Source organism: Felis catus, chromosome B4, assembly GCF_018350175.1.
Source record: "Felis catus isolate Fca126 chromosome B4, F.catus_Fca126_mat1.0, whole genome shotgun sequence".
Lineage (NCBI taxonomy): Eukaryota > Metazoa > Chordata > Mammalia > Carnivora > Felidae > Felis > Felis catus.
The window spans coordinates 32,584,706-32,607,843 of record NC_058374.1 but is presented as its reverse complement, the minus strand read 5'-3'; the positions used below and the strand labels follow the sequence as shown (position 1 = coordinate 32,607,843).

General features: G+C 40.0%; 1 protein-coding gene across 6 annotated transcripts in view; it reads right to left on the bottom strand.

Annotated features, from left to right (window-relative positions):
* The window catches only part of CCNY (cyclin Y), a 317,495-nt gene that overhangs the window by 75,728 nt on the left and 218,629 nt on the right, over positions 1 to 23,138 (bottom strand). For all 6 annotated transcript variants that reach the window (XM_019834206.3, XM_045061122.1, XM_019834207.3 and 3 more), the window contains one exon: positions 4,642 to 4,716. In XM_019834206.3, coding sequence (XP_019689765.1) covers positions 4,642 to 4,708 — 67 coding nt within the window. In that variant the 5' untranslated portion in view covers positions 4,709 to 4,716. The remainder of the gene's footprint in view (positions 1 to 4,641; positions 4,717 to 23,138) is intronic.

The following is a 23,138-nucleotide window of genomic DNA, read 5'->3' as shown; positions in this document are numbered from 1 at the left end:
GAGAAAAAGGATCCAAGGCCAGCTTAAATCTCTTTGATATCACAGAGAAAAGAATTTAGTAGATTCTAATCTAACTTCTAATGACTTAATACAGATACCACCTGTATCTGTAACAAACAGCGGGCCAGTGGGGAGCATGGCAGACAGAGAGTGTTCATCAGACCATAAAGTGTTGAAGAAGGAAAGAGGATGATGGGTCTGCACAGCAGAGAGCTGCAAAGGCAAAAGAACACCTGGCTGTGGTCCCAGGCAGTAGCTGCCCTAACATAACTGCCATCACCCCAACAACAGCCTCCTACCCACAAATGTAGTCAAAACTACTAAAGGAGTACATCAACCTCAAGAAGAAAGGAGGGATCACCAGATTCAAAAGAAAGGAATCTAAAGGGTGCTGTGTGCCTTATAATCTCAGATTATGACATTTCTTCCAATTAAAAATAAATTGGTATAGGAAGGACCTACAATTTTGAACTGCTCTACTACTCTTACAAGTATGAGGGTCTATAGGTGCCTAGGTGACTCAGTTGGTTAAGCATTCAACTTGGGCTCAGGTCAGGATCTCATGGTTCATGGGTTTGAGCCCCACATGGGGCTCTGTGCTGACAGCTCAGAGCCTGGAGCCTGCTTCAGATTCTGTGTCTCCCTCTCTGCCCTTCCCAGCTCATACTGTCTCTCTCTCTCTCTCTCTCTCTCTCTCAAAAATAAATAAACACTGGGGCGCCTGGGTGGCGCAGTCGGTTAAGCGTCCGACTTCAGCCAGGTCACGATCTCGCGGTCCGTGAGTTTGAGCCCCGCGTCGGGCTCTGGGCTGATGGCTCAGAGCCTGGAGCCTGTTTCCGATTCTGTGTCTCCCTCTCTCTCTGCCCCTCCCCCGTTCATGTTCTGTCTCTCTCTGTCCCAAAAATAAAAAAAATTAAAAAAAAAAATAAATAAATAAACACTTAAAAAAAAAAGAAGTATGAAGGTCTTAGGGGTGTCTGGGTGGCTCAGTCAATTGAGCATCAGACTCTTGATTTCAGCTCAGGTCATGATCTCAGGGTTGTAGGACTGAGCCCTGCGCTGGGCTCCATGCTTAGCATGGAGCCTGCTTAGGACTCTCTCTCTCTCCCTCTGCCCTTCTCCCCTGCTCATACTCTAAAATTAAAAAATGTTTTAAATCAAAAAAAAAAAGTATGGGAGTCTTGTAATGAAAATGTAAGTCTATGCAAGTAAAGAATGATGACAAACAAATAAAAAATGTCTTATGGCTGTGTCATTTGTTTCCTTCTTTCAATCATCTGAGTTGAACATATCCTCTGTACCAGGCAGAGCAGGGCACACAGGGAATACTGAGATCCTTTATCACATGTTCCTTTCCCTCTGGGAGCTATTTGGCAACACAGACAAGAAAATCGCTCTAAATACCCCCATATGGTTCACACTATGAAGAAAGCATTCAGATACTATAGCACAAGCTCACCAAAGGCCCACTTAACCCAGCCCAAAGCATCAAGGACATCTTCAGGGAAGAAGTGATAGCTGAAATGAGGCTTGGCAACTGAAGAAATGAGCTGTATAGAAGACAGAAGGGGAACTCCAGGTAAATGCAAAGGCACATGAGGGCACATGGCACACCAGGGGCAATGCAAGGGATTTCATATGGCTGAAGCACAGAGATTCAAAAGAAGGAAGTGGGCTGAGAAGTCAGGCACTTCATGGATGATGAAGGGTCCTGTCTATTATCATACTAAGGCATCTGAAATTTAATTCTAAGGCAACTGAGGAGCCACTGAAAAAAATTTAAGCCAGCAAGTGGCATAATCAGATCTGATTTACAGAAAATCTTTTCACCTAGCAATAGTAGAGACATAGGGCTGGAAAGAGATAAGGTCAAAGGCCAATCCAGAGGCTACTGAGTAATCCAAGTGAGAAAATATGAGTCTCAACTGAGGTGGCAGCAATGGGAATGGGTAAAGAGCAGTCAGATCCAAGGGACATCTAAGAGGTAAAAAATAATACAACCTTGATCAGCTGGCTGCAATGGTGTGCTGGTAAAAGTTTAACAGCTGCCTTAAAAAAAAAAAAACTGCCCTGATTTGTAGCATTTGCCAACTTCTATGGTGTAAAAACTCCTATTGTGGCTATTTTCAAACTCCCAAGATGGTGTCAATGAACTTGGAACTGGGAAGAGATGTGCACAACCGGCTCCTGCAAGTCAGGGTGAGTCCACTCCAGCACTACTGCTAGCAATGTGAGATTTGGGAAGAGGGGAGAGTCTAGGAAAATTCAAGGCCTCCCTGGCCTGGGGGACCTGTAGATTACAAAATGCAGGGCGTCAGGTGTAGTTACTAAGTTCTGATTGGGACATGCTGAATTAGAGACAGATATAAAGACATCCAGCAGGCAGATGGACACAAGGGATTTGAACACTGCAGAGAAAAATTTAGCTAGACATTATAGTTGAAATGGATACCATAATCATGGAACTGTGTGCAAACCCAGAAGATAAGAGAGTATAATAAAGCACAGAAACCTAGAAATACCAACATTAAAGGGATAAATGGACAAGATGCCTGAGAAAGACCTTAAAGAAAGGGAGGGTTTCTCAGGACCAATTCCCCAAATAACTCTCTGACTGATAATCAATACACCGAAGAATTAACTTATTAAAGTTACCAAATTTACCTATATTTAAAACCTATTTCTTTCAATTATTTATAAGGCAATTGTTCGTTAGAGAGACTTGTTTTCAACAAATTGGCCTGTTTAAATATAAAAGGCCAAAACAGAGTTTTAAGGAGCAAGGCAGCAAATGCCACATAAGAGGTCAAAAGAGCTAACAGAAGCCAAAATGTCCCCAAGCAACCTTACCATATATGCTCCACAGAACTGCATTGGTGGGAAGATCCCAGTGGAAAAGAGAATGCTGAGATAAGCAGAGATAGGAAAGCTCAGGGAGAGACTATTGATTATTTTTCCTTTTCTTGTATTTCTTTTTTTTTTTTTTATGAAATTTATTGTCAAATTGGTTTCCATACAACACCCAGTGCTCATCCCAACAGGTGCCCTCCTCAATGCCCATCACCCACTTTCCCCTGCTTTCCACACCCCATCAACCCTTTTCTTGTATTTCTTGTGTGACTCAAGTAGATTTACATGTTGAATGGAAAGATCCAGCTTTTAAGGAGAAACTGAAGGATTAAACAGAAGGGTCTGAATAACCAATACCCTGATGTTCCAGAAGAGGAAGGGGCAATGAGATCTACAGTAAAGGTGAAGGGGGAAGATACACTTCCTCCCAACTCATTTCTGAGCAATCCTTCTGTTAGGTCAGAAAATCTCATTTCGTTTTACCATGACAATCAAGGTATATGTCATCTATTTAGAGGCTCTTTTGAAATTCTATTTGCATCTAGTTAGAAAATATCTTGAATGATGTTGGTCTATACTTTGAAATCACAGGAAACGGGACCCAAACCTGAAAGGAATACCTTGCATTCCTTAAGTACAAAAACTTGTTTTAGATTCTCATTGTTCCAAATCGTCATCCCCACTGTCACTTTTCTTCCCTTGTAATATCCTACCCCCCAATGGCTTCCCACTTTACCAGGCCAAGAGAAAAATGTTCTGTTTTGCTTTTACCCAATATATTCAAAACTTATTTCACAGGTATTTGACGCCTAGAATCATTATTCTTACACTTGGAAACATTGATGGTTTTGTAAATGTACCAAATTCTTTCAGATCAAGTCAGTGGCCTGCTTAAGTAAAGATCACCAATATTACTTCAGCATTATACCATGTCAAAATTGTCATCTAAACATTATGGAAAAGTTATCAGTTCTTATAAATGAAGTCTCTGTCTTAACATATGTTTGATTATTTTCTAGTCAATTTCAGATTTTCTCTAAATTAGAGCTTAGCTTAGTGATTCACGGATTGAATCACATAGAACTCTAGCATTGTAAAATAATATCCTGGTCACTACATTGTCATTTAACAAATTTCTCCTGCTACTCTTTTACAGGAAACCAACTGAGAAGTTTCATGTTCACTATACTGTATAACTTGTATCTGTCCTTTTGTAGCCAAGGGCCAGGGAACAGTGAGATAAGCTAGGGGCTGAAAAAGAGAGAAAACCTCCTAATAGAAATTCCACACATACCTGGGACAAACCACAAAGATTGCAGAATAAGCTGGTTAGTAGATGTGTGGCAAAAAGAACACATCTACCTTAGTATACAGGTTCAATTCAGTTCTCAAATGGCACAACAGAGATATTACTGCTTATATTTAAGGATTATATTTTGCTTTCTTTAACAAACTAAAAAACACTTTTGATCTTTAGAGTTTTATGTAAACATTAATTCCTAAAGGAAAATGTCTGACTCTAGTGTAAAAACTGCTACTATAGAAGGTACACAGAAATAATTCAGCAAACTGGCAAAATGAGGATAGTTGCTGCAAACAGGAAATTCTAAAAACGTAACTTACTACAAAAGAAAGAAACCCCAGAGAACACCATCAAATAACACACTTTGGGGATTACTAAAGGGGATTCTATTTTTACCTTGAGAATCACATCCAGTAGAAAATCAAGACTTAGGTTACCAACATGAGCCTTTTCTCCCCCTAAGAAACACAAATAAATTAGTAACCTACCGTCTGTCTGAGATTTACTGAGGAATATTGTGCTGGCCCGAGGATGGTCTGAAGGATTGAATTCCATGTTCAAATCTTTAAAGAAAGAAAAAGAAAATACATCAATATTCATTTGATAACTAAGGGAAGTCAAGATTAATTTTCAGTTTTTTTTAACCTTAAATTGCTAATACGTTCAAGGATGTATTAAAAAAAACCTAGTTATTGTGTTGATAGATCCTTCTAGGTTCAGTTGAGAACACTGCTATTTAGAAATCTGAGAAAGTCACACACAAAAATTAGACACTTGCTGGGAGATCTGTTGGCCTAAAACTCCATTTTCTTTTTAAAAGTCTGCTCTGTGCCCAGGATACTACAGAACAGCAAGAAAGAGTTATACCACTGAAGGAGAATTATGTGCTACAATGGACGCACCTAAAATCTGCAGTTATGTGAGTGGTATTTCCTTATTACAGGTGATTGAAATAGAATGATCTAAGCCAAATCAGCATCCACAAACTCTGCTTAATTAACAGTTCTTTTCTAAAAAGGCGAAACTTATCCTTCAGAGTAGATGCCTCAGATTAGCCATCTGTGGGCATAATCTGGGGCCATGGATATGTTTCATCTGATTCATCCATTTCTTTTTAATTTGAGCCAACATAAAATGATTTTTATATATCAAGCATACACCACAAAGAAAAAAAATCTATATTTCCAGCTTCTCTTGAGAAATCAGATCATTTGGCAACACTGGCTCCCCACCCCAATGGTACAATGGGCTGGGACGCAGCAGCTGCTAGCCCCTCCAGGTGGGACCTGAGATTCCAGTCTCCAGTAGTCAACCTTTTCTGCAATCAGAATGAAAACTATTTTGAGTTCAATTATTTCAATAAATTTTCAAAGAAAACTAATCAATACCAATAAAAATGGATGGTATCTATGTTTAGTTTTAACAGCTAATCAAGTCAAAAATAAAAGGAAAGGGGAAAAAAAAGACGGTCATATACATACCAGAAGCAACACTTACTAATCACTCATCCACAGAGACTCACCTCAGCAAACCTCTGAAGTGAGGCAATCTTCCCACATCAGTCAATCACTTACTGGACTATAGTTCCTGACCTCTCACTGGGTGCTTGATTAAAGAAATGCAAATTGAATCTTAAATGCTATTTCAATTATCTGGTCCTTCTTCTATGACAACTACTAAAATTATATACCCAGTGTAGCAGTTTCATAGCTAAAGCCGATGGGAGGAGAAAGACAGGCCAAAAAAGACAATTCTCATACTTGCCTCAGTTTGAACTAGATAAATTTAGGCCAGATATCTCCTGGTGAAAATGAGTTTTTATGAAGGGGTTTCCTGTTCAAGTAGAATTTTGTTCTAAAAAGGTCAAATAACAAATGTGCTACTCACAATTATTTTTTTGAAGACTTCAGCATATGAAAACTGAGGGCATATATGTAATCCAGCCATGATGAATGTTGTTAACTTCCAAAACCTTAACTTATAGTCCCCACAGAAAAATATCAACTGAAAACCAATGTGCCTGTGGTGTTCCATGCTGGTGGTGTAGCAAAAGCAAGCACCCAATTCCTCAGCTTTGGACAGTGTGAGCACTGCAACCTCTTGGTTGGTTCCCTTAATACCCATTTTGGACTCATCTACCAAACCAGGTTGGTTGGTTTGTTTTCTGTTTTGTTTTGTTTTGTTTTCTTTGCAGGGGTGTGGTTGTGGGAAGACTGTCTAATGACAGATTTTTTAATCTAGATGTTTGAAAAATAGACAGGCCATCCTATGCAGACCAGTTCTCTTTAAGAGTCATTTCACCGCAAGCAAAAATGTAAAGTTTTTCTGTTTCAAGCCAACAGTGGAGCCCACAAGACTGCCATTTCTTAGGGAATTGAGAGCCTGCCACTTCAAAATTCAAGAATGGGGGCACCTGGGTGGCTCAGTCAATTATACATTGTCACAATCTCATGGTTCATGGGTTCAAGCCCCATGTCAGGCTCTGTGCTGACAGAGCAGGGTTCTCTGTCTCCCTCTCTCTCTGCCCCTCCCTGCTCATGTTCTCTCTCTCTCTCTCTCTCTCTCTCTCTCTCTCTCTCTCTCTCTCAAAAATAAAAACATTAAAAAATTTTTTTTATTTCAAGAATATCCTGGAAGACAATCCCTAGAGATCAGGATTCTATGCTATAATGGTCACAAAGCCTAGAAATTGCTAAGAATGGAGACATTCACAGATTGTGAGAGAGGGCTGCCAATAACAGGGCATTTGTTCTAGTAAATGATAGTGTGCCTAGGTGGTGGAATGCTATGCCACCATAAAAAAATCATGTGAACTACATTCATCATGGGGAGCACAGTATAATGTATAGAATTGTCAAATCACTACGTTGTACACCTGAAACTATATTTTGTATGCCAATATACTTCAACAAATAAAGACTATTTCATAATTTAAAAAAACATGAAATATTCAACATGAATATTTTATTAATGTTGAAAGAGCAATACCATATGCCATTAGGTGAAGAAAGCAGCATGATATCATCTGGAGGGAGGATATGCATAGGTATAGAATACATTTTAAAAGAATATATACTAACATTTGGTTACCTTTGAATAATGCAACTGAGCCCTTTTTTTTTTCTTTCTTCTTCTTCTTTTTTTTTTTTTTTTTTTTTTTTGCTTTTCCATGTTTTCTAAGCTTCCTGCCTCGAGCATATTTTTATTACTTTGTTTTTTTTTTATGTTTTGTAATTTCAAACACTTAGTTTTATTTTTTTTTTATTTTATTTATTTATTTATTTATTTATTTATTTATTTATTTATTTTATTTTATTTTTTTTTAATTTTTGGGACAGAGAGAGACAGAGCATGAACGGGGGAGGGGCAGAGAGAGAGGGAGACACAGAATCGGAGGAAACAGGCTCCAGGCTCTGGGCCATCAGCCCAGAGCCCGACGCGGGGCTCGAACTCACGGACCGCGAGATCGTGACCTGGCTGAAGTCGGACGCTTAACCGACTGCGCCACCCAGGCGTCCCCCAAACACTTAGTTTTAAAACAACTTGTGAAAAATGATTTCAAGCCTTCATTATCTTCTAGGTGCCTGGCCTATTATTTCCACAGCCCATGCTGGTGTTCCCATGAGATGCCCTGAGGCTCTCTTGGCTGTGGCTGTCACACCCCTTTCCCACAGGTCAGAGAGGACTGGCACACCAAGATGAGTGTCCCCACCGGCACTGGCCGCGTGCTGTAAGGAACTCATGACGAAAGACTATGGGCTGTGAGAGACCCCTGAGTGGAGGTGCCTTCGTCCTGCCAGCAGCCACCATGTGTGTACACTAACACCTCCTGGTCTAAACAGAACAGGGTCACAGGCGGCAGGGGATGATAGCAACTGCTTGTTCTTCCTGGCAGAACCCAAACAGCAGGAATCATGTTTTACATTGTCCCTACCAAGCGTGATACAGCAAGAGGCTACTGTAGGTTTCTTTCATGGCCAAGTCATAATTGTAGGTTTGAACATAACACTCACTCATGTCAGAGATGGTTTCCTGTTTGAGTGACAGGCCAGATATCATCTCTACCCAGTTCAATGACACAGAGCAAGTCATAAAGAGTTCAGTGGAGTCTTCAAGATCAGAGTTTGACATGATACTCACAGAGAAGGCAAGTGAGGCTGAGAGAGGTTAAGTGAACCAAAACTCTGGTCTCCAGCTGAAATGAAGAGTCCAGGGTTTTTCCCACTACCCCTTCTAGGCCTGATCTTGCCTCAGGTCCTGACCGCCCTAGAAGGACTAGAGTATGAAATAGGAAGCAGGCAAAAGACAACACAGAGGAAAATCCAGAAGCCCTTAATGCTGAGTTCACATAATCTTTCTCAAGTTCTCCCTGGAATTTAAATTTTAGGATCTAGATCCTGGATGAAATAACCAGGAAATCTCTACACAAAGAAATATCAAGGAAATCTCTTCTTCTAGATGTAAGAGTACATGCAGCACTGCTGAGGACATCAGAGATCATCAGCTAATTGTCATCTGAAAGCATGCCCAGATGTTGATACATTAGAGCACAACACTTTCACAAGCTGCCAGGACATTACTCAGAAAAAAGCATTTAACAACATGCTGGATTGCATTTTCTCCAATCCTAACCCAGATTCATATTTCCTAACCACAGAAAGGAAAGTGCTAAAACTTTTGCCACGTACAGGCCAACAGGCTAACTTTGCACAGAACAAGTCTAAAAGCCAGATCTCTCAGAGCAACTTAATGTGAAGGTGGGCCAACCACAGAACCCAGTTTATCTGTCACTGATTTAAATATGCACAACGGCAGAAGACAAAGAAAGGTACAAGGAACTGCAGCCATATCCTACACACAGGTTTAAAAGAGCAACCCCAGATCCTGAAGAGAAATATGGCAATTACAATATGTGCTTTGGCAAGAGAACTCCAACTTTTCAGGGAACAAAAAATGGGAAAAGGCAGCATTCTTACAAGCCAAGCAAAATAAACCGGCCATATCACCCAAACTTATACTCTGAAGTCCAGCATGACAAAACTACTACTTTAGACATAGAGAAAAAAATCCCCATACTGCAGACAATCAGGAAAAGTGATACTCCAAATGTTAACAAGTTGAACACACATGGAAGAGTGTGGTCATCTCAGTTCAGCTCAGTGATGTTTCTGAATGGCAAGAATCAAAAGGAAGAAATTCATGAAATATTAAGCTTAAAATCAGAAATTATAGATGAAATAAACTTCACTGCTAAACAATGCTAACCATTCTGCTAAAGTCCTAACTGACAGTATACTGCCTATCTTAAAGTCATAGTTTAAACACTAATTGTTCCAATAATCCTCCTTCAATCCACCACCATATCAAGTACTCCTCACCCTCCGCAAATCCTCTCCTGGAAACTCACACAGCCCTAGCCTTGCCCTCAAACTCACCTTCCCAGAGCACTCAAGGCTTTGATTTTTCCCACCTGGCCCATCAAATTCCTGAAGTACCTAATGTGCTAACTCATCCAGAAGAAGTAATAACTTACAAAATTAAATATCTACTTGGCAGGGTGCCATTTAAATATAATTTTAGTGGAGACCACACTATTCTTACTAAAAAGAGTAAATCCCCACTGCAGTACTTCCATCCCCAAGAAAAGACCCACAGAGGAGCCAACAGCTCTGCGATGTCAGCAGTTGGGCAATCTCTGGAAGGGGCACAGAGAAGGCTGAGATGCAGTTTATCCAACAAGAATTTACAATTTAGTCAGTGAGACAAGATGAAGTACATGACCCCATCAAAGTACAGGACCAGCAATAAATAATGAAGAATGAAATATCTAACCAAATCCTATGAGACAAAGAATAGTGTGCTTAAAAATGCTTAAGGAAAGCACTGCATCTGTTATACTGCGTTTTTCCCCTCCTGGCAAGTCCATTAATTCAATTAAGTTAAACTGAACAAACACTCATTGAGTCTATACTATATGCCAGGTACTGTGCTCAGTCCTGTGATAACAAAAGATGACTTTGGGTTGGTAAACATATCTGTGTCTTTCTTTACCTTTCCTATTATCTACATGAACTATTTCCTAGACATGAGAATGCATTCTTGATTTTCAAAGTAATGGTGGTGAAACAAAATATGTATTTAGATGATTTTACAATGTTATTTCTATCGCATATTTGCCTTAATAATTACATTATGATGGGTCAAATTAGCATTTTATTAGATACCATGAGTATGAATACTGTGGATGTTTGTCAAGGCAAGTCCAACCTGCCAAGTTTTTCATTCATTCATTCAACAATCAACGAGCATCTTCTAAGTGCCAGGTACTGTTGAGTTCCACATACTGAGGATACAGAAGTGAACAAAACAGATCAAGTTCCTGCTCTAACAGAGCATCCTTCTAATTCTAAGGTGTGAAATTCTAGCAGAGAAAACAAAAGAATAAAAAACCAATCAAGAACACTCTATGAATTCTACAACCCACATTAAGAATGCTGAAAATCAACTGTACTGGAGTTTTCAGAATCATTCACTCCCCAAAGAGAAGCTCAAATGGTGGAGTAGAAATAGCACCCTACATAATGTAAAAGATCTAGATTTGAATACATCTCTGCTAACTCCATGCCCTTAGGCAAACTGCCATACTATTCTGGGTTTCATTTTCCCCATCTATAAGATGGACAAATAACCTAACTTAGAGGACTCCTGTGAAGATTAGAATTTTTTCATATAAAGCAAAAAACAGGATATCTGACACACAATAGGTGCCCCATAAAGAATGGCTATTAAAATTTTAAGGTATTAAAAAAACATTACTCCACAGCATCTAGCTCAGTGCTAAAGACAAAAAACACTCAAAATATGCATGCTAAAAAAGACAATAAAGATAACGCTAAACCATCATTATACAATATCTGTTTTCTAAGGACTCCCGGTTGGAAACTGATGTTTAAAACTTCAGTGTTTCACACTCCTGATACAGGTTCTCCTACCTCTTAAAAAAAAAAGGACAAGGTGATCCATAATGACAAGATGAACTAGCCTCTGAGGCAGTGATACTTCAGAGAGAAAAGGCAGTTTTAAGAAATGTTATGGGATTCCTAGCACTGACTTCAACCTAAATCTTGGGAAGCAGAATTTTAAACTACTGACTGCTTCTTTATCATAATGATATTTATTAATTCACAGTCAAATTAAAATATTAATGGAACAGACATTCTAATACTCTACTGCCTGACTTTCAGGTGATAACAGAGATGTTCGGTCACACCGCTCTCAGCCCATTTCAGCTGAGTACAGGTGATGATGGAATCCCTTTATTCAAAACTGAAAAAAATCAAAGGGTGTGCTTGCCAACCAGTTTAATTCAGCAGTATTTTCCTATGCCAGGTAACCTAATTTTCTTGTTCTTTCCACAGATGTCGCAATATCAAAGGTCCACAATTACTCATCTTGGCTTTTAAACCAGCACCAGCATTATAAAAGACTCATGTAATAAAATAATTCCCAGGATAAGCAGGAGTCATCATCTATCATTCCTGGCCTAGAATGCTAGGAAAACCAAAAAAGGAAAACAAGAAAGTGCAGCAAGGCCTAAAATGTACTGGGTCTAATATGGATGGAAGAGGAGGCACCAAAGACAACATGCACAAAACAGAAACTTTCCACCTTCTACCTCTTTTTTCTGCACTGCCAGCCTCAGGTGATCATCGTTTTCTGTCTTTAGACAAATATTTGACATGATCAAAATCTCAAACTTTTAATTTCAGTTTTAGGTAGATATATTTCTAAATCTGGCTATGATCTTCAAGGCAATGATGAAATCAACAAATAGACTGTTAATTTTAAATTAGGTTCGTTTACTTTTTAAAAAATTACTATTGTCCCACTGCTTAAAAATCAGTGATTATTTCCATTTATTAGTGCAATGAGCCCAAAATCAAATGCTTGACCCCCATGCCCCGACTGGTTTGCTCCATCGGTTGCTACCAGGCAAGCCCAATGCCAACAGCCCACATCACATTCCCATTTATAATAACCACTGTTGCTGTGGCTGCAAACTGCTGGTTCCAAAATTCCAGTTAACTCTAAAGCCATCTTTTCTACTCCCGCTGATTTTGAGTTTATTCCTACAACTATTCTAACACTCTTAGATTTGGTTATTTTCTGTTTTTACTCTCTACTTTTAGCTGCCTGCACCCCTGAGGGTGGACCATGTATGCAGCTTTGTGAGCACGTATCTCTGGGTCCACACACCTATGTGGTGAATTTCCAGGTCTGAGTCTGTGCCTGCATGTTTGTGTCTCTGTGTGCATCTCTCCATACACACATCTGACTCTCATTCGTGTGCTCTCTTTCTCTCCATCAACCTACCTATCTGCGTCTCTACCTCTTTCCAACCTGTCTCTATCTCCTTCATTCACTCTTTTCCTCCTCTTACTCTCCCTCCCTATTCTCGTCCCCCCCCAAGTCTCTCCACTGTCTCTTTCTAATACTCTATCTTAAGATGAACCAAAGGAGATAAAGATCTTTTTTTTTTTTTAATGTTTGTTTATTTTTGAGAGATAGAGAGGCACAGAGCGTGAGCCAGGGAGGGACAGACAGAGGTGGAGACACAGAATCTGAAGCAGGCTCCAGGCTCTGAGCTGTCAGCACAGAGCCCGACGCGGGGCCCAAACCCACAAACCATGAGATTGTGACCTGAGCTAAAGTCAGACCCTTAACCCACTGAGCCACCGAAGTGCCCCTTAAAGATCTTAACATTGAAACTAAAGACAGATTATTCTGCCAATACAGCAGAAAAACTAAAAGCTCTCACACTACAAGCACTTAAGAATGTGAAATAAAATATAAGACATCCTTTTAAGGCCTACAAGAGAGTATGCCAAGAAAATGAGGGACATGACCTGAGGCCTAACGAGAAACAGAACTGAGGTCTTCCAGCATGGATGGGCCATCCAGCAATGTGAACTGGGTTAGGTCTCACCTATTATCCTGGCATAATTACTAATCTAACCTCATTTATTTAAAAGTGCTTTGGGGGGTGCCTGGGTGGCTCAGTAAGTTGAACGTCCGGCTTAGGCTCATGTCTTCGTCTCACAGCTTGTGAGTTTGAGCACTGCATTGGGCTCTGTGCTGACAACTCGGAGCCTGAAGCCTGCTTTGGATTCTGTGCCTCCCTCGCTCTCTGCCCCAACCCACTCGCATTCTGTCTCTGTCTCTCTCAAAAATAAATAAACATTAAAAAAAATTTTTTTAATACATAAAAAAATAAAAGTGCATTGGTTTAGGGGCACCTGGTGGCTCAGTCGGTTAAGTGTCTGACTCTTGATTTTGCCTTCAGATCATGATCTCACAATTTTGTGAAATCGAGCACCGCATGGGGCTCTGCACTGTCAGTGCAGAGCCTGCCTGGGATTCTCTCTCTCCCTCTCTCCCTGCCCCTCCCCTGCTCATGCACTCTCTCTCTCAAAATAAATTTAAAAAACTAAAAAAGAAAGTGCTTTGGTTTAGAAACTTTATTTTAATGTCCTACAGGATAGGATATAAGCCCTTAGAGTGGACAGAAGTTAGAAGTGATGGTTTTACATATATGGGCTACAATCTCAACAAAACTAAATTGGAAAAAAACAATGTCATGAACCCAGAGGTAAAAGGAAGCTGGACTGAGACAGGGAGAGAGGAAAAGGCTCCTAATCACCTAGTAACTGGTAAACATTGGTGTGTCCGTATCTCTCATGTGGTTTTGGAATTCTGCTCTATTCTACACACATAGTTCAGGAATCCCTAGATACATTTATACAAAATTGGTCGCATGTCAGATATCCCCGGCTACCTGACAGGATTAATTGTAAACCACTTGAAAAATCCTGCTTCCCAGAGCTCCACCAGCTTATGTTCTCTAAAGACAGTCTCACCATTCCAAATGGCAAGACACAGGAGGAAATAATCCATTACAAGCAAGAGTCAGAGGACACAACACATAGCAAGATTAGGCTTCCAAGAACTTGGGATAATAAAACAACTGTATAGAGACCATTAAATAAATATGTGCTACCTAAACACATAAAGAAAAACATAAGGCAAAGAGAGCATTTTGGAAAAAACCCATGTCCATATACACATACACATGTATGTATACATATACATGTAAACACATATATATTCCAGAAATTAAAAACACAGTCATTAAAATCTAAAACTGAATAGATGGGTTAAATTACAGATTAGACACACCTGAACACAAAATTGGTGGCCTGAAAAACATATCTAAGAAAATCACTTAGAACAAAGCACAGAGAGATAAAGAGTTAATAATGTATAAAATGAAAAAGTCCAACTAATAGTGGTTCTGTACTCCATAATCATTCAGGATAAAAAAGACTCTTAGCAAATCTCTTTAACCTGATAAAAGACTCTTAGCAAATCTCTTTAACCTAAACCTTAATAAAGGCTGTTAGCCCAAAACCTAAAGCAATCCTCATACTTAATGGTGAAACATTAGGTGCATTCTCCTGAGGTCAGGAATGAGGCTGGGATCCAGTTACCTTCGGTGCAACATTGTTAAGAGATGGGACAAGAAAAAAAATAATAAAAGGAGAATTTATTGGATTGGAAAGAAACGTAACTGTTGTTATTTGTATATAATCCTATACTTAGAAAATACAAGGGGCTTTACAAATCTATTGGCATTATATACAAATTAAGATATAGAAATTACTATCATTCATTTACCTTAGCAATAGTGCTCAGCTAAAGGAGCAGCACTATCTCCCTTACCCCAGGGGTGTTTAGAAGTGTATGGGGACAGTTTTGGCTGTTATGATACTAAGCAGCTGCTACTTATCTGTTACCATAGTCCCACACAATGAGTAACTGTGCCTCACAATGCCAATGGGGCATTCACGGAGAAACACTGTGGCCTAGAGCAATAAACAACTAACAAATGTAATAATGATAATATTAAAAAGGCTCAATTTACTAAGCTACAAAAAACTATCCTTAAATTTAACAAGACTGTAAGATCTTATACAGAAAATTATAGTATTTTATAAAAAGAGCTAAAATAAATGTCTATGTATAGATATTCTGCACGCACGCACACAACTCATCACACATACAATTATTCACATACACACACATCCTTATTCAGCATCATACCTACCCCATGTCAGACCCCTTGCTACATGGTGAGCTGGGGATATAGCACTGACCATCAGACAAGGTCCCTGCACACAGAATTACCAATCCAAGTGTTTGAAAGTTTAAAGATTATCACCCTGTCTACTCACAGTTCATATTACAAACTATCTCTTCTACTTTAAAACTGAAAATTCAGGCAGTGGCTTTTCCATTGTTTCACATTGCTTCACAATGCTCTACTTTGAGCATTTTGCTGATTACTATTACATCCACTAGAGGTCAGGCAAGGAAGAACATAAAAAAGGTTATGAAAGTCATTTGGGGGGGGTGGGGACAACAAGAACAGTGCTACCGCCTACTCCCATATTAGATTTAGTGGAAGCACAGATACAAGCTGACACATTCAAAAATATTTTGTTATACCCACAGTACTGGGACACACAACAAAACTGTTATTTGCATATAATCATCCACTTAGAAAACAGGACTAGCTCTCACTGGCTTACATGCTCAGTCATCATTCCTCTGTATAACTGGTCAGCCCTATACAACTGGCTGACCTGATTTCCCACTTATCTTTGACTTATACCCTTATACTTTGCCCCCCACCCCCACCCCCTCAGCTAATATCCTTGGTTTTTCATGGGCTTGACCAGACCATCCCCTCTGCCAAGAACAACCCTCTCTAGGTCAGCGCATTGCTGCTCCCACCTCAAGTCCAAGGCTTGTAGTCCCTGGAAGATTTCCTGATTCATCTAGGTTCACTCACTTGTCCTTCTCCACTCCAGCCAAGCTTGGTGCATGTTGTGTTCTAGCAATTTTCTTCTACCTCCACAACCATTGGTTTGACTGTCCAATCCCCCAAATGCATACTGACTGCATAAAGGTCAGTGAATGTATTCAGATACCTTCTATACACCACCACAGTACTGAACCAAACACACATATTAACACAAAGATACTCCAGTACGGTCCACCCTATCAAGGAGCTTCTATCTCCTGACACATATACACACAAATAATCATACACACAAATAATATACACAAATATAAAATATACACACAAATAATATTTCCTCAAATAATCCTTAAGAGATTCAGAATGCAGAAAGGATCACATGAGGGAGGTGCTCCAAGCTTTACAGGTAGAACAGAGATGATTTCCTAGAACAGATGAGATTTCAGTGAACCTGACAGATTTTTATTTGAAGAAAGGTGCTCAGAGCGGGACAGCATTTCAGCCAGAATGAAGACGATGGGCCAAGGCACATGGTGGACAAAAACTTATTAGAGGATAGCCAGGAGACATACAAGCAAGCCTGGAGAGTTCAGAAAGAAAAGCAAGAAAAGTGGATTCAGGCCAAACTGCAGAACACCATGAATGGCAGAACAAGAAGCTGCATTTTTCCTGTGAACAAAGTGGGACAAGCCACTGATGATGTTCAAAAAACAAATCTGGCTGCTGGTGTCTCTGTTTAGAAAGATATCCACTGGAAAAAAATTTGCAAGTGAAGGGACAAGTTTAAACTTAAAAAAAAAAAAAACAACAGAAAAATCATGCATCAGATAAATTAATTGAACAATGCTTAATTTGTCCTGGCATCAGATTATTAACCACATATTACAGTGTTTAAAGTACAGCAGAAAACAAGATTAAAAAATGTGCAATGGAAAGCTAAAAGACTGAATTCTGGTTTCTGCTTAGCCAATTAGTCATGTTACTTCTTTGAGTCTCAATAAAATAAGGACAATGGTAACTGAGAGCTTCATTGGGTCCTGTGATGATCAGAGACAGTGCAGGTTAAAGCCTTGTGGGATTCACGGGCCCCACATAAGGCCTGAGTGGAATCAGTACCACTTTAGGATAGGGACCATGTGTACAAAGTCCAAATACTCAATAAAAATTAACAGAAAATGGAAATGACATAAAAGAATGATCAAATGAAGGAGCTCTTCTCAATAACTAAAGGAAAGAAAAAAGAAAAATTGGCAAGGATCAACCATTAACACAAATGTAGATTAATTCAAAGAGAAAGAATCTCCTAGCAACCAGCCTCTCCTGAGAGGCATGAATTAGCACTACCATTGAAATAGGAAAACACCACTTGGATCACTGATATTTTAACACCAGGCAAATAACTAGGTCTTTTATGTATGGGTAATATTGAAGAAATCTGCTACTGTAGACAACTAAAAAGTGTCCAAAAATGACACTCTGAAAGCCAGGAAAAGAGACATTTAACTCCCTTATCATTACTTAATTCAATAATCAACAATTATTTATTGAGAATCAATTTGATGTAGGCATTATGTGCAAGAAATATGTCAGTGAAAGACCCTGTGGCCCTCTAGAGTATAAAGGCTGGAAGAAAGGCTAGCATGAAGCAGACAAATCAGTTGTGTTTTACTAGGGACAAGTGCTATCGGAGAACCAAGGAGAGAGCTGAGGCTTCCAGAAAGAATAGGTGGGTCAGCCACCCTAAAGGGGAGAAGAGTAAGGGTATTTAATGCAGAGGAAACCAGTGTATCAAAGACAAAAAGTGTAAAAAAAAAAAAAGGGGGGGCATACCAGGCCTTTAAGACACACTTAAAATATGTCATAGTATAAGGAGGAAGTGATGAGAAAGAGTTCTTGAGAAGTTAGGATTTTATTGCAAGGACACCAGGGAACTACTGAAGGAGTGATGAGACATGATCAAATACACACTTAAGAAAAATCACCAGGGATACACAGTAGGAAAAAACAAACGAAAGGAAGACAAGACTGGAAGATAGGATATTGGGAAGGAGGCTGTGGCCATAATACAGGTGGGAAGGAAGGTGGTTAAGGGAAATGGATAGTCTGAAGATATTATAGAGGAACAATGCACTTGATAATGGGGCCAACCACAGAAGTTAGGCACAGAGGATGGAGGAAGCACGGGAAGACTCACAGGATGGGTGTGCTGCTGGGTTTAACCTACCTGTGGGAAATTAATCCAGTTAAACCCCAAACACTTACAGCTGTGCTAAATGCCTTTAATTGCTCATGTTCCCCATTTCCTGGAACCATTTTCTCCACTCTAAACAAGCTAACCGGGGGCGCCTGGGTGGCTCAGTCAGTTAAGCGTCCGACTTCAGCTCAGGTCATGATCTCGTGGTCTGTGAGTTCGAGCCCGCGTCGGGCTCTGGGCTGATGGCTCAGAGCCTGGAGCCTGCTTCTGATTCTGTGTCTCCCTCTCTCTCTGCCCCTCTCCCGTTCATGCTCTGTCTCTCTCTGTCTCAAAAATAAATAAACGTTAAAAAAAATTTTTTTTAAACAAGCTAACCTGTTACCATCCAGCATAATGGAGGCAAACCCAGTATGGGCAGCAGTTTCCTGATCCTTCTCTAAGGTTTACTCTGAAAGCTTCAATGATAACTACTGTGTAACTCTTGACCTTCCATGATGTAGTTTCTTTGTCCATGATAAGAGAGGAGGTCAACAGCATGAATTTACTTCCCAAATCAGGCTTACAACTGCATATTTTAAAGCAAATGATGGTAGAAATTTTAAGCTGTGCAAGTGTTTATCATTTGCTTCCATGCACAAATTCCCTTTGAAGGATTATTTTTTTCACTCCCAAATTTAATCAGTTTTTTAACTATTTTAATAAACCTTTTTAAAAGTTCTGTTTGGGGGCGCCTGGGTGGCGCAGTCGGTTAAGCGTCCGACTTCAGCCAGGTCACGATCTTGCGGTCCGTGAGTTCGAGCCCCGCGTCGGGCTCTGGGCTGATGGCCCAGAGCCTGGAGCCTGCTTCCGATTCTGTGTCTCCCTCTCTCTCTGCCCCTCCCCCGTTCATGCTCTGTCTCTCTCTGTCCCAAAAATAAATAAACGTTGAAAAAAAAAAGTTCTGTTTGACATGTACTTCCCAAGGTCTTGTAATGATGTCATTTGTTTCAAATTGTAATCAGTGTCATTGATTCTGCTTCCTTTCTAAACTTGGTGTTGCTGGGGTTTCATTATTCATTACCCTCCACTAGCTCATGAATCCTATCACCAATCATTGGTTTGGTTCTTCCTTCTGCAGGAGTCTGTAATGCAGGGGGTGCCTGGTGGGCTCAGTCACTTAAGTGTCCAACTCTTGATATCGGCTCATGTCGTGATCTAATAGTTGTGGGGCGGAGCCCTATGTTGGGCTCCCTACTGAGCATGAAGCCTGCTTGGGATTCTCCCTCCCTCCTTCTCTCTCTCTCTCTCTCTCCCTCTCCCCACCTTCCCACTCACACACATTCTCTCTCTCTCAAAAATAAACAAATAGCATGGAAGTTTTTTGTGTGTCTCGCGTCCATGAAACAAGCCAGACCAACACTAAACCATAGAAACCTAAACACTAAACCTAGAAAACTGATCTGAGGATTAACACAACAATCTGCACAACCTGAACCACAGAATTCAGCAGGTATGCAGTGTGGAGAGGTGAAACTGGGGAGAGAGAAGCCACGGAAGGCAGGGAGCCACTTTTGTGTGCGGAGAGAGGACACAGACGGGGCGGGCAGGGGTGGGAGGAGAATACAGGAAAAGCACCCCCTCCCCAAAAGAAGCTGGAGACAAAGTGGAAAACTGGAAACAGCCTCAGGGAATGAACTAAAAAGGGAGAAAGGAGAAAGGAGAAAGAAAGGAGAGGGTTTAAATTCCATTAAGACTGTAAATGGGGAGCACAGAGTCTGCAACTCTGCAGCTCGATACCTGATGGTGCTCTGGTGGGAAGGGCGAATCCCCAGGAAAAGAGTGGGGTCTGAGAGGTTCGCGGGCCACACGGGGAAAAGCAGTTCCACTGCTGGAAGGACATTTGGTAGAGGTTGTGAGGCCACCTGGGCCCAACAGACCGCAGAGAATGGCCACATCTGCTGGTGCTGGAACAGGATCGTTGGGGGTGAAGCCTGGTACCAGATGTGTGTTGTGATTTTCCATAATCCCTGAGGCGTTGCTGCTACACTGTCTCAGAAACTTTTTCTGGGGCGAGCTGGCACCTGGCTGTAGTCTCTGGGCATCAGCAGGAGCACGGTCCTGTGGGTGTTCCTGGGTGTGGCTGGCACCCAGCCATTGCTCGGTGAGACCCTCCACAGAGGGGCAGAGTGGGTCAAGGCCGCAGTCCCTCAGAAGTGGGGGACCAGGGAAGGCAGCAGCATCTGAGACAAAACCTGGAAGGGAGGTGCTGTCTGGGGCTTGCTCACAGACAGTGTGGAAGCGGGGAGTAGACAAAAGCCGAAGACGAAGGACAGGTGTGCAATTGTTGTGCGATTGCTAATTGGGGAGAACAGAGTTCCAATACTAGAGACTGGGTAGCTGGGCGACACCATTTTCACCACTCCCACGCATATGCATAAGCACCTACAATTGCCACAACAATCCACCCCAGTAGGCTACCAGCACCATCTAGTGAGGAACGAAGCCCTTACACTAAGCCCCGCCCAACTGGGCCAACCTCGCTCCTCAAAAACACAAGTCTCACCACCTGATTAGTTTATGGACTATAAAGCACTTCATAGTTTGACTTTTAGGGAAAAACAAAGTAATGTCAGTCGTATTTCAGTTGGTTAGATGATCCATCTATTCAATTTTCTTTCTTTCCTCTTTTTTCTCTTTTTTGTTTCTTTTATTTTTCTTGAATACAGAAAGAGAAAAAATTCATTTTTATTTTCAATTTTTATTAAAATATTTTTCTTTAATTTTTTTCTACATTTTTTACTTTTGTGTAAATTTTTTCAAATTCTATTTTACTTCCATTATTTCATTTCAGTATTCACTTCTTCAAATTTCCAAATGATTTCCTTTATTTCCCCCCCTTTTTTCTCTAATCTATCAAGCCACTTTCAACACCCAGACCAAAACACACATAGGATCTAGCATCATTTATTCGATTTGGGGGGGGGGTGTTTGTTTTTAACTTTTTAATTTTAATATTTTTTAATTTTAATTTTTTAAATTTTTTCTACCTCATTAATTCCTTTTCTCCCTTCAAAATGACAGAATGAAGGAATTCACCCCAAAATAAAGAGCAGGAAGAAATGACAGCCAGGGACTTAACCAACACAGATACAAGCAACATGTCTGAACCAGAATTTAGAATCACAATTATAAGAATACTAGCTGGAGTTGAAAATAGATTAGAATCCCTTTCTGCAGAGATAAAAGAAGTAAAAGCCAGTCAGGATGAAATAAAAAATTCTATAACTGAGCTGCAACCTCGAATGGATGCCGCAGTGGCAAGGATGGATGTGGCAGAACAGAAAATCAGTGATATAGAGGACAAACTTATGGAGAATAATGAAGCAGCAAAAAAGGGGGAGATTAATGCAAAAGAGCATGATTTAAGAATTAGAGAAATCATTGACTCATTAAAAAGGAACAACATCAGAATCATAGGGGTCCCAGAAGAGGAAGAGAGAGAGACAGATAGGGGTAGAAGGGAAATGTGAGCAAATCATAGTGAAAAACTTTCCTAACATGGAGAAAGACATCAAAATCCAGGAAGCACAGAGGACCCCCATTAGATTCAACAAAAACCAACCATCAACAAGGCATATCATAGTCAAATTCACAAAATACTCAGGCAAGGAGAGAATCATGAAAGCAGCAAGAGGAAAAAAGTCCTTAACCTACAAGGGAAGACAGATCAGGTTTGCAGCGAACCTATCCACAGAAACTTGGCAGGCCAGAAAGGAGTGGCAGGATATATTCAATGTGCTGAATCAGAAAAATATGCAGCCAAGAATTCTTTATCTAGCAAGGCTGTTAGATAAATAGAAGGAGAGATAAAATGGAGTGATAAAAAGTTTCCCAGACAAACAAAAATTAAAAAGGAGTTTGTGACCATTATACCAGCCCTGCAAGAAATTTTAAGGGGGACTCTCGGAGGGGAAAAGGGATGAAAAAAAATAATAATAATAATAAAATAAAATAAAATAAAATAAAATAAAATAAAATAAAATAATAAAATAAAATAAAATAAAATAAAATAAAAATAAATAAATACCAAAAGCAACAAAGATTAGAAAGGACCAGAGAACACCACCAGAAACTCCAACTCTACAAGCAACATAATAGCAATAAATTCAGATCTTTCAGTACTCACTCTAAATGTCAATGGACTAAATGCTCCAATCAAAAGACATAGGAAACAGAATGGATAAGAAAACAAGATCCATCTACATGTTGTTTACAAGAGACCCGCTTTAGACCTAAAGATACCTTCAGATTGAAAGTAAGGGGATGGAGAACCATCTATCATGCTAATGGTCAACAAAAGAATGCCAAAGTAGCCATACTTATATCAGACAATCTACACTTTAAAATAAAGACTATCAAGAGATGAAGAAGGGCATTATATCCAAATTAAGGGGTCGGTCCACCAAGAAGACCTAACAATTGTAAACATTTATGCGCCAAATGAGAAAGCACCCAAATATATAAATCAATTAATCCCAAACATAAAGAAACTCATTGACAGTAATACCATAAGAGTAGGAGACTTCAACACCCCACTCACAGCAATGGACAGATCATCTAATCAAAAACTTAACAAGGAAACAATGGCTTTGAATGACTCACTGGACCAGATGGACTTAACAGATATATTCAGAACAATGCATTCTAAAGCAGCGGAATACAGATTCTTCTTCAGTGCACATGGAACATTCTCCAGAACAGACCACATACTGGGGCACAAATCAGCCCTCAGCAAGTACAAAAAGATCAAGATCATACCATGCATATTTTCAGACCACAACACTATGAAACTCGAAATCAACCACAAGAAAAAATTTGGAAAGGTAACAAATACTTTGAAACCAAAGAACATCCTACTAAAGAAGGAATGG